This window comes from Aulonocara stuartgranti (assembly GCF_965226115.1).
Source record: "Aulonocara stuartgranti genome assembly, chromosome: 1".
Lineage (NCBI taxonomy): Eukaryota > Metazoa > Chordata > Actinopteri > Cichliformes > Cichlidae > Aulonocara > Aulonocara stuartgranti.
Genome location: NC_138939.1, coordinates 37,641,956 through 37,657,487, shown reverse-complemented (window position 1 = coordinate 37,657,487; position 15,532 = coordinate 37,641,956). Strand labels below are relative to the sequence as shown.

The following is a 15,532-nucleotide window of genomic DNA, read 5'->3' as shown; positions in this document are numbered from 1 at the left end:
GAGCCAAACGGGACAGGCAAAAAAAAAAGAAAAAGAAGAACAACTAAACTGTCACTAGGCCAACACCAGAGAATCTGGGATCGTCAGGAGCCCAAGGCATAAACATCAATAAGGAAGAACCACACCAGAGTAACAGTGCACAAAATTGTATATTTGAAACACTGCAGCTGCCAAGAAATGCACTTAACACAATAAAATAAGTACAAACTATTTCCCCGGTAATAACAAACTAAAATAAAGTGCGTGCTTACAAAAAAAAAAAAAAAAAAAAAAAAAAAAAGAGAGATGGACGGATCCGATATTACATATCGGTATAGATCTGATACTGACTTAAATTACTGGATCGGATGTCCAATCCATTCAATATCACAAAAGCACCTTACAAAACTTGCGACATGGCGTAACTCGGCTCATAACCTTAGCACGTCGGAGGAGTATGCGTCGCGTGATAGAGCGGCTGTGGCATGCGAGACCTGTCGGCGGTCTGGTTGAGCATTTGGATCCTCGCTTCACGCTGCCAAACCAGCATTTCATCTCCGAGAAAGTTATCCCAGAGAGAAGTAAGGCAAGTGTGTAACTTCATCTCTGAATGCTTGTAAAGCATTTCCCAGCGAATACTGGGAGCGACTGCCTCTTCTCTCTCCCTCCCTCTGCTGCTACTACTTCAATCATGAAACTGATTAATGATCAGCTGATCGGCTTTTCTGTCGCCCGTCTCTCTTGTTTGTTTTTGGCCCACTTTGCACCAGATAGAGGAAACCAGCGGCTGAACAACAGCAGCACGTTTAAGCTTGATAATCTGTTGTTAGAATTTATTTAATATTACTTTCTACACCAGGAGCCTTTTCTACGTAGCTGACATAACTGTGCAGGGGCAGATCTAGCAAAGTTTAGCCAGGGGGGCCAATACGGCATGAACAGGGAAAAGGGGGCACAAAGACATACTTTTCTTTCTTATTCTCATTTAAAATGTATAACTTTTAATAAATAATTATCCGAATCTTACACCCAAAGTTTTCATCTGATGTAAAATGTATAGAAGTCCATTATTGTATATAGTAACTATTAAGTCTAATATACCCTAGTAAGCTATAGTACTTTTTCCTTTGGGAAGATACCATCTGTGGAGTCTGCAGTTCTGTTGAAGAAAGATGTTGAATCTATTTAATCATTGTAGAAAAATTATTGATTTCCGTGCTTTTTTTTTTTTTTTTTTTTTTTTACACGTGCATTAAATTACAGTTGATTATGTCGATTAAGCATCATGAGGTGGGGGGTGGTTCCCTTTTTTTTTTTTTTTTTTTTTGCTGGGAGTTGGCAACCCTATTAGTTAGGTTGCTTACTCTTTAAAATACCAGAACAGGGAGGATGGTGCAGGTTTAAGTTTCTTAGATTGATCAGTTTTGCTGAACTATGAAATATTTTTGTATTTGTATTTTGCAGTGTATTTTTTGCATACAGGTATAACAAAATAGATTTAGTTTACTTTTGTTTTTTAAACTTGAGTATCAACTTATACAAAATGCAGCAAGATATTTAAAAAGAACATTTTATTGATTAAAAAACACACGGATTTATAGCGGTATCGGCAGATATCCAAATTTATGATATTGGTATCAGACATAAAAAAGTGGTATCATGCCATCTATACTTTCCAGGTCTTTAGGGCGGCCCCCTGAACAAGGTCGTCGCCGGGCTGCCTTCCGCATGGTCGGCCTCCGGACCTGCTCTGGCGCCGCCACTGCTTGCCGCGTGGCCGGCCGCCACCGCTGCCCTTCGGCCTCTGGAGTTGCTTCACCTGCCCCGCCGCCGCTGCTTTTCGCATTCTTTTACTCTTACCTGCCATCGTCCCTGGGAGTTGCCAGACAAAAGGTGGTGGACAGGGTTTGAAACCACTAAATGCAAAGAGGGATAATTGGACCGCACCACCACTTCCTGCTGAAGGGGAGAATGTGTGTTTTCTTTAATTTAAAAACAAAGTAGTTGTACTTAATTAAATATTTGAATTTAGGGTTTAGTAGTTTTGATTTCCTTCTTTGGTGTTTAGTTTATAAACAAACCAGACTATACTGCATTGTTTGTTGTTTACGATTGTGTTTTGTTTATTTACCCTTCGTATGTCATAGTGGTCTGATCAGCCATTATATAAACCCCTGTGTATCATTTCATGTTGAGGTCAGTCATGTTTGATTGGGTAGTCCTTTGCATGGTTAAGTTTGCGGTCCTTTGCCTGAGTTGAGTTTTGTTTCTTTGACCTCTCTTATGAGCTCAACATTTATTACTTTTGTAAATATAATTTTTGGGGGTTAAATAAATGAAAACCCTATTTTTCTAATAATTCCTGTGACTCCTCCTGCTTTTTCAACTCGGTCCATCACAGTCCCACAGGAAAAGAAGACAACAGGGGAGAGAAAAAAGAAGATAAAATGACAAAGACATGATGACATCAAAGCTCTGTGGACACAAATGCTGAAAATATGAGGACAAAACAACTGCAGAAGTACAAAACTACGAACAGATGTGGTCTTATTTGTGTGCCTCCAGCTTTTTGAGGAAGGCTAAGAATTTTAAACCTGCAGTTTCAGAACGTCTGTGACAATAATAATAATGTGTACTTTATTGATCCCCGTGGGGAGATTCCTCTCTGCATTTAACCCATTCACTCAGTGAAGCAGCCATTGGGCGCCCGGGGAGCAGTGTGTAGGGATGGTACCTTGCTCAGGGGTACCTCAGGGGAATCGAACCCTCAACCTTCTGATCAAGTAGTTAAATATGTCATTGTTGTTACCTGAAGAGGCTTTTGTCAGTTCAGACCAGGCACCCACACTTGGTCTGCATTACCCACCCGTGACGAGGGTCCACTTGGATCCATGTGACATACATTTTATTTTATCATCTGTAGGTGAACGCAGCATTCTCTTTGGCCATGAGTAAAATATGAATAGGTGACGCACTTTTGTTCATTTGTGAGACCGCATACAAGTAAAAAGTTAAAAAGTGTATGACACTACAACATTATTAACAACAAGTAAAGGGTCTGGTACTGGTTTAGCACTTTTCTACTCTAACTGAGCACTCAAGCTGTGTGCACCCGATTACACGAGCTTTTTCCCCTCCCTATACCAAAGTGAGTTTTCTAACATTAAGACACACACGAATGCATCAGGGGCAATTTGGGGTTCAACATCTTGCCCAAGCATACTTTAACATGTAGGACGGAAAAGCCAGCGAACAAATCGCTGATCTTCTGATTGGTGCGCGACTCACTCTACCTTCTGACATCCCAATAAAAGAGCCATGAAAACAGCATAAACACAGCACAATGAATGTGAAGGATAAGGATCAGCTTTATTTGTCAGTTGCAGTTGCCTGCAGCTGAAACGACAGACCTAGTCGACCATACACACAATACATACAATATACAAACTTACATTGGGGAGACAGGACAGGCTAGGCAGCAGAAAAACAGATAGACAGTGAGATATGTAACATATAGGGGCAAAATTAAGTAATCAGAAATAAGGGAAACAGAAAAGCTGGTGAAATCAAAACAAAGTGAAATCAATGTGACAGAAGACACAGAATGAGAGCTCTGCTCCTCTTCTCCCAAATGAGTGTCAGAAAGTTAGCGTTCAGCTTTAAGGCTCTTCACAGCTCGGTTTTTAAAGCCTTCACTCTCCCACACTGAAGGCTCTGGCTCTGTGCCCCTTCTGCCAGAGACCTGTTACGTAACACGCCCGCTGCTTTCAAGTACCGTCAGAAATAGCAGTACTGCCACCAGAGTGTACGACTGAGCAGTGTGTGCTTTCTATTTCAACTACGCATACGTTTCGTTTGAATTGATTTAAATGAGAAAAATGTGCTTCAGCTCAGTTACTTTTCTGGATTCGCAGCACCTTGTTTATACCAATACGTAACATTTTATGACCTTTTCAAATCGTAAATTAACTTTTTTCAAACATGAGTTGAACACTTTACACTTTTGGACACTCACTTGGCATTGAAGATTATAATTCATTTTTTTTATTCCAACCATATTTTGGGCACATTTTTTTTAATGTTGTACAGTTTATGTACAAAGTGAGAAAATGTAGTTAATTTTAATCCTCATAAATCTTCTTAAATTTGCTTGTTTCTTCTAAAAGTTTATTTGGTTCCAAAATTGATATTTTCCAGACATTGTTTTCTAAATATTTTGACAGTTTGTTGTTAATTGCCTCGTAGAGTAGTGGATTACACTCACTTTTTCAGCTGGAGAAACAAATCCTCTTTGGGGTCACAAAGGACATCTGACAGCGTCTAATATTATCGTCGATATTTTTATTATATTTGTTCTTTTTTTAAAGGATATGTTATTGCTTTAATGTTTTTTCAATAGTAATGCCAAATGTATGATCTTGTGAATGATTTGCAGGGCTCAGTGCACTTTACAAACACTAAACAAATACAGATAAACTGCACACCAAAAAGAAATAGGTTCACATTTTAGGAGCACTTGCTTGTGTGTTTTATTTTGTAGGAGAAATCCTGATTTAATTTTAGACATTCAAAAAAACAAAAAGGAAACAACAGACAATGACTTTGAGATGAGGGACTCAAAGTGTAAAACTGTTTAAACTTACTTTACTGCCCAAGTCTTTATGTTCTGCTTCCAAGCAGCCAGACCTTTGTGTATTTTTTTGTATTAGTCTCGAGGAGTAGTTCTCCAGGCTTTCAATGTTCTTATTCTTGACATTGGCTGCATTCTCACTAATTTCCAGTTCAGATTTTTAAACCACTTAACACTGAATGTGACTCATGACTCAAGCATTAAAAGGGCATCTAACTCAAGGGCAAACTACTGAAAATATCAGACAACTTAACAACAAAAACATTTTAAATAGTATCTTTACAGACTTTGTTACAGTGATGTATTGTAAAACATTACAATAATTTACATCAAATTATCAGTATCAGGTCTAAAATCTGATCTACAGCTATCAACAATACCTGAAAGTCATGTTCTTAAGGAATAGGAAGAAATTCAGCAAAGGCCTGACACAGGACCGTCTGTCGGCTGTTCACATGAAAAAGGGTCTCAGTGGAGGAGCTGCTGTTCGTAAAGAAGGAAAACAGGAAGACTAAGCTGATGTATTTCATGTTCCACAAGAACCTGACTGAAAATCAGTGTCAACGAGGTTTATGGAGTAAAGAATCCACATTTGAATTTTGGTTCAAAATGTCTCAAGTATGCACAGAGGAGGTCAGGAGAGCACATCACAGCAGGAGGTCTGTTACAGGCTGAAGCTGCGTTTCAGGCAGTAGTTTGGGAAATCCTGAAAACTGATGGAAAGCACCTGATTGGCAAAAGCTGTATTTTCAGCATGATGGTGATCCTATACATACTGCCAATATAAAAGCATACTTGGATAGAAGGAGACAAAAAGAAACACTATCATGGGTTGGCCTCCCCAGAGCCCAGACTTAACGTTGTTGAAGCAATGTGGGGTCAACTGGACAGGAAACAGAACAAAAGGCAGAAACATCCAAAGAAGGAAACCTGCTGAACTATTCCTGGGGACCACTTAAAGATATTACAGGAACGTTTGCTTCAAAGAGTTCAGACTGTTCGAAGAACAAAGGTGGTCAGACCAAATATTGATTTTCAAGATCATCAGAATTTCCATGTTTGCAATACATACAAATACTGACACATTTTTGCAATTTTCTTAGCAAAATACAGTGAAATGAGGCGTGTCTCGACACTTTTTTACAGCTCATTCCTGCAGCACTACAACATGTTCTCCATAGAGCTCCATAGATACATGCTCTACAACTAGATTTTGAGATTTTGTGTGATTGCCATTTATTAAAACATCCATCCAGTTATTTCAGGATTGCCAGGAATCTAATCCAGGTATCACAGAGCAAGAGGCAGGCTTCACCCACGTCCGACCGTTAATGCCTACATTCACACTTGTGCTCAATTTTGGAATCACCAGTTAACTTAACCCCATGTATGTTTTTTGACTGTGGAAGGAAGCCGGCGTACCCGGAGAGAAAACACACAGACGCTGGGAGAACATGCAAGCTCCACACAGAAAGCCCCCAGCCTGGATTCAAACCCAGGACCTTCTTGCTAACCACTCCTGCTAATCACTGTACCCCCATGCCAAAGGCTCAGAATAAAAGAAAACTACTTATTAAGAAATGTAAAAATGACAGACAGAGCCTGTAAAATTAGTAACGCATGATAAATATTGTGAGGTCCTTTCAAGGGAGTGAAAGCCAGACATGAAGTCTACATCAGCATCAACACAGGAAATGAAAATGATAAAAACCCTGCAACTCTTCACACTTTGCCGTGGAAGCTCAAACTTGGTGTCAGTCAGTGTAACAACACTCTGCCCAAATGAACCGTCACACCTCAAATGTGTTTGTGTAAATATGCTGCAAGGCAGTTGTGTCTGTTTACCAGCACCTCTGGGGTCAAAGGTCAGGTTCAAGTAAAATTTCAAGTGACTTTTAATAAACCCAGTCTTGTTGTTTTAGATCAAAAGTTCTATTCCATTGTATTATAACTTGCACATTAAAGAAACTCATATCCATGTCTTCTTGGTTTCCAAAGCAGCTTCAGTTATTTTGACTTCTTTGCATGCTGATGAAACGAATGGATATTCTGCTTTGCTGCAGAGCGCTGGTGGGGCTGGATCCTGAACAGAATGACTGTCAAAGCGCCTCACGAGCCACGATAACACAGCAAAAACCACAATCAGGCAATTGTGATGTAAATTATTTAACACAGTCATTCATTCATTTCACATAACGAACTTAAAAATCACAGTTGCTTTAATCATCCATCTCTAACACACCATTTCATGACTGATGTGTTATTATGTAAGCGTCAGTTACAGGAGTGAGCTGCACTGACTACCACAATTAATGTGCTGCTGCATGCTACAGACCATGCAGGAAGTTTGTGCAGCCGTGAAATTCATGTTTTTATAACTGTTACTCAGCACTGTTTAGCAGTTACAGTTTCCAAATCAAGCTGTCTAGTTGATAAATGAACAATTCACTGGACATTTCTGATTGGTCAGCACCGTCACGGGCCTTTCTGTGTGGAGTTTACATGTTCTCCCTGTGGGTATGTGGGTTCTCTACAGGTACAACAGCTTCTTTCAAAGTCCAAACAGATGCATATTAGGTTCCTGGTCAGTCTGTGGATGTAACTCTGTGTTAGCCCTGGGTCGTATTGGTGACATGTCCATGGTGTACTCTGCCTCTGAATACAAGAGGCAAAAGACCCTGTTGTGGATAAATCACTAAGAACATTTACAGAGGGAGTTAACGTAGAAGCTGTAAGAAAAGCTTCTGTAAGAAAGCTTACAGTTTGCTTAATCACACAAAGAATCTTTGTCATAATGAAGTTAAACTTTTGAGTTTTAGGTTTTTAATATGGTGTAGATCTATGGTGTACCAGTCAAGCCTAACAGACCTCTCTGCACTTCCTGTTAAAAGGGAGTTTTCGCCAAAGTGCTTGCTCATACGGGGTCATATGATTGTCTCAAACCGTGACAGCAATTGCCAGATTGATTTATCTCAACCTAAAGATGCCTTTTAAAAAGTCTACATACCTCTACATTACAAAGTAAACACATAACACACAGTGTAAAATGATCTCATCATCAGGGACCCGTGGTGCATGAAGTGACTAGTGATAAAATCACTAGTCACTTTTAATGGCCTATTCAGTATCTATTAAGTGAGCGCAGAGGAGTCAAGGTGTCAGTCTATTGTAAGTACTGTTGAAAGGCGCTGAGACTGTACGTCCAGAATGTGCTCACTGATTCTGGTTGTGATCCCGCATGGTTGCTATTGAATTATTCCAGGCTTTCACTGACATTCAGTCAAGCCTAAGCAAGAGAGGCTTAGGTAAATTTGTATTTAAAAGAAGAAAAATTAAACATCTTGAACTGAGCGCTAGTTTCGCTTACCAGGCTGAGTAGGCACCCATATGCTGCAAAGCCACCACAGACATGCACTTCCTGCATGTTGACCTCTTTACTTTCTCTTCGTCCTTTCCTGTCTGCTTCACTGTCTTATCCAGCAGTAATGGCTGAAAGGCCCAAAAACGTTAAAACAGGAGTGTCCAACTCCAGGCCTCGAGGGCCGGTGTCCTGAAGGCTTTAGGCCATGTCCACACGAATACGTTTGAAAGCGCATCTTTCTCTCTCTGTTTCGGCCTTCCATCCACACTGAGACGGCGTCTTTGGTCAAGCAAAACCGAGCTTTTTGAAAACGCCCTCCAAAGTGGATACATTTGAAAACACTGTTTTCATGTCGCAGTGTGGACGGCGAAAACGGAGGCTTTCGAAAACGATGACGCATTTTAGTCATGTAGTGCAGTCATGTGACCAATTCAACTAAGATGGCGGACGGCATCGTACAGCAGTTGTTTTGTTATATATATATAAAGTGAGTCTATATTCCCACTCGTTTTTGCAACTTTGTGCTCTAGTGTTACTCGCAGCAACTCCACCTCGACATTTTGCCGCGACGTTTCACAGAGCCGGAAAGTAAATAAAGGGCAGGTTGAATCATCTTATGTTTCACACATCCGCAGTACGGGAACATAAGCATTTTCAGTGTGGATGAAAAACAATAGTGTGGATGTGAAGATAGGCAAAACGCCGTTTTCATCAGATGATTAGTTCATTCCCAGGCCTCTGGTGAACTTCAAGACACGATTAGGAGGTCATTTAGCCATTTGAATCAGCTGTGTTGGATCAAGGACACATCTAAAACCTGCAGGACACCGGCCCTCGAGGCCTGGAGTTGAACACCCCTGCCTTAAAACATCTTAAACCATCAGAATTTTTAAGATGTTTTAAAAAGGAGAAGAAGTATTCATGTGATATGACTTGTTTATATTTGTTGTTCAGCGGGTCCTACTTATGTTCTCCAGTTACTGTAGGATAAATCATTCATTGCTCTCTTTCTCCCCACACTGGCAGAGGTGTGTCTGAAGGCTGAAGCAGTGAGAGCTGCACCAAGACCTACTGTACACCACACACTGACTGATGCACACAGAGCTGTGGGTGGATAAAGCTGCACTAGCGTACCAGCAAGACTCTGTGCAAAACCTTTTATGTAAAAAATATGCAGTAAGCACTGCTCAGGAGAAAATGTCTACATTGTGTCCTGAACATGATTATTCATTTCACAAAACAAATGTGAAATGTTATCACACCAGTTTTTAGCCATTAATATGTGCTCGGATTGAACAGCAGGCTGGGACGAGTCCCAGAAATCCCGAGTCCCTGATTTCAGGATTGACATTCAGTGACAAATTGTACTTTGAGCACTGAGAGGACCCGTCGCTATTCTTTCATGGAGGACCAGCTTCATCACCTTATCAAGACTCTAATTCTGCATCTCAACGGGAACCTTTCCTTTCTTATTCACACACCCCACAGTCATCTCAGTTTTTACAAGTCAAACTTGAACACAGCATCTGACCCATTGACTTGGCTTTATTTATTTGGCTTTATTTACCTTTCATTGTTTACTCTGCCCCTCAGGGCTCTGCTTTGACTGCATGTCTCAGAAACAGTCACACTATCTGCCCGTCTCCATTTCAACACCGCTCAAACACTCACTGTGATTTTTCTCCTTCTCCTCAAACAGCTGTTACGTAACCGACTCTGCTCCGAGAAACTCAATGAAGTTCGATCTGACCGCCTCTCTCTCTCCAGGCTGCATACCAATAATGAGCAGCAGGAAAATCTGCCGTCAGGTCCGTGAGCTGCTCACAGGGGACGTATGGCTTCATTCACTGGTATTAATTACTGCATGGAAGTGAGAGCGTGACACTCTGTTTAGGTGGCCATCAAATAATAAAAACTTATAAAATATAATTCTGCTGCAAAACATATCCACCAATATATTTGTGGTTGTTTTCAAAGTCTTTGTAGTAGTTTTAGCTGTTGTGAGACTGTAGCTGTTACTTTGAACCTCTTAGTACTTGTTTCGTGGTTATTTTGAGACTCCGTGGTCGTTTTAAGTCCTTCTTTGATTGTTTTGAGTCTGTGGTTCTTTTAACTGTCGCTGATTTAAATCTCTGTGGTTGTGTTGAATGTTTGGCTGTTTTCTGATTCTTTGGAGTTGTTTGGAGTCTCTTTGTGCCCGTCTTCAGACCCTGGGGTTGTACTGAGTCTCCTTGTGGTTGATTCTGTGTTTTGGGGGTTTTAAGTCTCTGTAGTCGATGTGGACTTGTCATGAGACTTTGTGTGATCATTTTAAGTCACTTTATTTGGTTATTTCAAGTCTCTTTGTGTCCCTTTGACTCTACTTCTTACTCATTTAGATCTCTTACGATCTTTTTTTAAATGTTGTAACAGCCTCCAGTTCAGTCTTTTGTTAAATGTACTGTTGCAACAACTCGCAAATCGTTGTTTCTCAACAAAAATTGTCATTTTCTAAATGACAAGGAATTGACATTTGCGCCTCATAATTTCAAATCTGGATGACACAGCTGGAGCAGCAGGGTTTAACAAATGAACCAGTTCTGATACGGTGCTTTTCCACTCTGACGACACACAGCACTTTTTTCTATGCTTTCTGTCAAACACTCACACACTGATGGACAAAACATGGGGTTAGCCCAAGATATCTGATGGACACACGGCGATGGAACCACCAGGTGAAGCACCACCTGCTCTGCCACCTGAGCCACAGCCACCCCACAAAAGAGCCACAAATCACTGTGTTCCTGTTATGAATCAACAATTTCTACTTTTGTTCAATAGCTTCATGTTCTTTGTTACTGACCTGTAAAAAGAAAAAACATTTTTGGAGCGGGCTGATTGTTGACATGAAAGGTGTACACAAGCTGCTAACACAGTGAGAACACGTTTGTCTTAAAAACTGAAGTCTTATAAAAACGATTTCCTTTCACTGGAACAAAAAAATAGCAAAACGGCCAAACAGGAAGGGTATGACATTCATTCACTTTCACGTTTTAAGTCGATTATTTTACTATTTATTAATTAAAGTTAAATAAAATGCCTTCAGCTCAACATGACATTTTCCGTCCACATCAAAGTGATGTTCTCACACAGAGGTGTTAATGTGCACGTGTCAGTGGATGTCTGCGCTCCAACACATCAAACTGCTACACAAACCGTTTGAAGTTGCTGCTGCAGCTCAAACACACTCACAGCTGTGACAGATGTAGCCGAGATCAATAACAATAATCATCATTTTAGAATTAGCAGTCCTACCTTTGCCGCAGCTGGAGCCGGAGGAGCTGGAGCCGCAGGAGCTGTGTGTCCTGGGCGGTGTGAGGTGCGGAGTCTCCAGGCTCGCTGATGTAGCGGGCTCGGAGCCGCTCCTGCTCGCCTCGCTGGCTGAATCCTGCGGGGACGACTCCATCCATCAACCGAAAACAAAAACTCCCTGAAACGAACCGGATCTCCCCCTGTGGTTGGTGCCTGCTACTGAAATATCAAAACCCCCACGAACGGCTGGTGGGGTGGTGTGTTTGAACAGCGGCAGAAGCGCGACTGCTGAGCGGCCGTCAGGTCGCTACTAGGAGCGCCGTTTGGAGGAGAAGAAGCCGGGCTGAGAGAGAGGGAGGGCGGCGCTGTAGAGAGCTCGGCTGCCCTCCCTGGAGGCTGACACATGGGCAGGCTGCAGTCTCGAAGCGAGCGCTGTCAAAGTAGCGAGCAGGTTGGAGTGTTTCTGTTGCAAAGACAGCTGGGCTCCTGCACACTGTGTGAACCATGTAAAAGTTTCTGACTGTCAGTTTCTGACACATTATCAGTAAAATAGCACCCAAAGTAAAGGTTCTTGCTGTGAACACATATGAATATCCGTGTAAAGGTCCTCATTGCTATAAAGCAATGCTGTCAAGCGTACAACTCAGGGGCCAGAACCCCTCAAACAGTTCAATCCAACCAAAATTGCTGCAAAACTGTAAAAGAGAAAGACTTTTCACTTTTCACTCCTTTCACTCCGCTCTGTGAACCCTTCCAGCTGTCTTACTGCCTCCCTCTTTAAGAAAGACTTACTTTCATGTCTTACTATCTTCCCACTGTCACTCAAGAATCTGCAGTTTTCCACTTGATTTAACTCAAAACCTTTTCGTATATTTCGAGATATTTTGTGAAAAGGGTTGGCGTAATAAGCAAATGCTTCAGCCAATACCTTTTGATTAGCCTTGTCTCATGCTTTCTTTCTTTATGGTAGATTTTTGTTCTGTTTTCACTGTTTTTTTTTTCACTGTTTTCACTGAGATTTGAATTTGAATGCTAATCAATAAAATCAAATCAAAATCAAATCAAAATGTATGAAATGTATATATCTACACCACCGCAGGGATGCGCAGAACATATCACTGCAGTTTGTTACCTATCACTTGCATTACAATGGAGCAATGAGGGACCTTTTTTGGGTCATACATACTTGATAAAAGCAAAACCTATCCTTCAAAACTTTACCACCAAACAAGAGAGCTTCACTCTTTGGCCGTGCCAAAAAAATTCTGTCCATAAAAGTTGAAAAATGGAATCTGTGATAAACAGCAGCCCTGTCTCTAAACTCTAACGCTCGTCGGCACAAGTCTGATTGTCAGCAAATCAAACCGGGCTGCAGCTGTGACAGAAAGGCTGTAAAATGTGCTCGATACCCCCCACTCAGGAAGGAACACCACAGCATGCAATCATTTGCCTTCTTCAAGACCACCAAACTCCCACCATCTAGTATCCATGAGAGGTTAAAGACCTGCTCCAGTTTTCCACAACAGGGACAAAAACATATTGTTCCCTTTGAATTGGAGATCCAACAAACAGGCAGACTGGTACGGTGGCATAGACCTTCTAAAGGAGGTTAAGGAGTATGATACTCCTGAAGCTGGAGCACACCTTCTCATATCCCATCTTCAAAAGAGCGATCACCAGCTGACTCTGTTCGTCCATCTCATATATATTTTATTTGCTGTCTCTCTTTGTGGAGTTACTAAGTACTGTGCATGTAGACGGGATGGACAAAAACATGGCCACTAAACAGCGTCTCCCTGACAAGTGAACAAAATGAACTTTTGAAAAGTAGAATTGTTGCACAGTATATCATAGACTGGATATTTACTGCACGCCGCCTGACCCGGGTCATAGTGATGATTGAACACAGACGGCTTTCATCTGTCTGTAGACCCTCCTGCAGCCTCGCTCCGCTCTGTGAACCCTTCCAGCTGTCTTACTGCCTCCCTCTTTGCCTTTTCATCATCGTCAGCTTCTCCTATCACTGATTTCCTTTCTGCCAAAAGCTTCACAATGCCTGGAAGACTTTAAAGGGAGGATATTACTACAGATTTCATCACTCTAATTAGTTCAGATGAATTTTTTTTAAAAAGCTGAATATTATGATTATTTAGAGGACGAAAGCGGCTGACAGTCTTTTTTAGCCCAGAGTGAAAAGCCTCAGGAACATTCATACATTTTACTCCTCTTCATAAAGAAACAATTCAGCAGTTCTTGTGAACCTCCTGGATTATTGTACTGATGCTCTGAATTTTAAGCATTAATCTGGTATAATCACCTATAAATTATGTACTTGACACATGAGGTAATTGTGATATCTTTGATGCCAATTTTTTCCTGTGACAATGACTATAGATAGTTTTATGCAGAAGCTTTAAAATGATCACATGACCACATGTCACAATTTAAACCAGACCTTTGCGTTTGATCCCGTTTGTGATAATTCACTGGAGAAAATTCCAAAAAGCACATTTTGAGTAAACTTTAAAGTGTATTATTGCCATATAGCCATAGGTCATATTTTAACATTTCCCAAACTGTTAAATAAGATTATTTTGGAATTATTGTACCAATTCTTGTACTGATGATAATTAAGACCATAGTTAGTAGACACTGTACATTTAAACCATTTGGTCAGCCTTACCCTGTCGGCATTGAAATCACTGGACGTAATAAAGAACTGAGTGATTCTAGTGTTGCATGAATTAGACTGTTCCAGACCAGAACGTGATCCCTGCTCGTTTCGACCCACCGCAGATGGACGCTGAGAGACTTTAACGTGGGAAATATTCATAGTGTGAAAGTTTGGGAACGGATATGTGGTATTTTTCATCTCAGTTTTTTTTAGATTTGATTGATCTTGTGGTTCAGCATTGACTCAGAACAATCAACTCCTTACTGAAGTCATGTAGAGAGGCCAGACTGTTCTCCCGTTAGAAACAAGATACATAGATTGTACCAAAGCTGATTCATGATTGGTTTTAAGGTTCAGCATTAACTTCAGTTAAAAAAAGAGTCAAACAGGCTGATACAGAGAGGAGGTTGGACTTGATGAATGGATCTTTAAATGTGGACATCGCTATTTTTCATTTCAAACTGTTGTTTCCTTTAATCATATGTGCTTCATTTTAACTAGTGCTGCAACATTATGAAATACTAAATAACTGGGAAACATTGTGATTGCAAATAGAAGTAAAAAGTGTGCAAGTGTGAAAGATTAGATGTATATCAGTAATTGCGACTTTCTTAGTGTAAAAGTTGACGTGATCATCTGCAGCATCTACAAAATAAAAGCCTGTTGTTGTTGTAAAGGTCAGTGTGTCAAACAGTCTTCATAAACACACAACACAGCTGTCTGTACTCTGAACTCTGCCAAAGATTGTTTATAATGTGAAAAAGATCCACCACAGTGCGCTGTAATCCACACGGATTCACTAAATCACAGGTGTCCAACTCCAGGCCTCGAGGGCCGGTGTCCTGCAGGTTTTAGATGTGTCCTTGATCCAACACAGCCTTTAAATCTAAAGGCTAAATGACCTCCTCAACATGTCTGGTAATGAACTAATCATTTCATTCAGGTGTGTTGACCCAGGGTGAGATCTAAAACCTGCAGCACACCGGCCCTCGAGGCCTGGAGTTCGACACCCCTGCACTAAATAGTTCATTGAAAACAAATTCCAGCAAATAAAGAGACACTGTTGACAGCATTAGTCGTGCTTTGGTCCTGGTACCTGTGACTGTGCCTCAAGGCCTGTTTAACACCCGGCATGTCTGCTGTCCAGAGCAACGTTTGGCTCAAATTAACCAACAAAGAAAATCTTTTTGGGAAAGAGTACAAAACGTAAACGTAAGTGTCAGAGCCCCATCAGTCCTACAGAGCTTTTCAAATCACAGTAAAATCTACAGCTGTTTTTAAAAAAGCGTTTTTATTCAGATTTAGTTACATTTGTCTTGTGTGTAATAGAGTGTAAGAAATTGGGTTAAAAACAAAACAATTAAAGTTACTGTAAAATAAAACTTTTTTTAAACTTTATTTGAACACTGAAATAAATAAATGTGTATCAGTGTATGTGTTCTTAACAGAGCTTAAAAACTGAGCTGTCAACCAGTTTGTTTTATAGAATATACTATATTGGCATCTGTTTTGGCAGTTCCTAATGTTCAAACTGAAGTTTGGACAAACTGTGATTTTTTTTACATATTCCACTAAAACCATCAGCTGATTGCATCGT

The 15,532-nt window shown here is 40.7% G+C and overlaps 1 protein-coding gene across 3 annotated transcripts in view; it reads right to left on the bottom strand.

The window, feature by feature from the left end:
- LOC309701800 (nuclear receptor ROR-alpha A-like) overlaps positions 1–12,054 on the bottom strand; it is a 176,424-nt gene extending 164,370 nt beyond the window's left edge. For all 3 annotated transcript variants that reach the window (XM_082526033.1, XM_082526034.1, XM_082526035.1), the window contains exon 1: positions 11,265–12,054. In XM_082526033.1, coding sequence (XP_082382159.1) covers positions 11,265–11,415 — 151 coding nt within the window. In that variant the 5' untranslated portion in view covers positions 11,416–12,054. The remainder of the gene's footprint in view (positions 1–11,264) is intronic.
- Between the last annotated feature and the right edge of the window lie 3,478 nt (positions 12,055–15,532).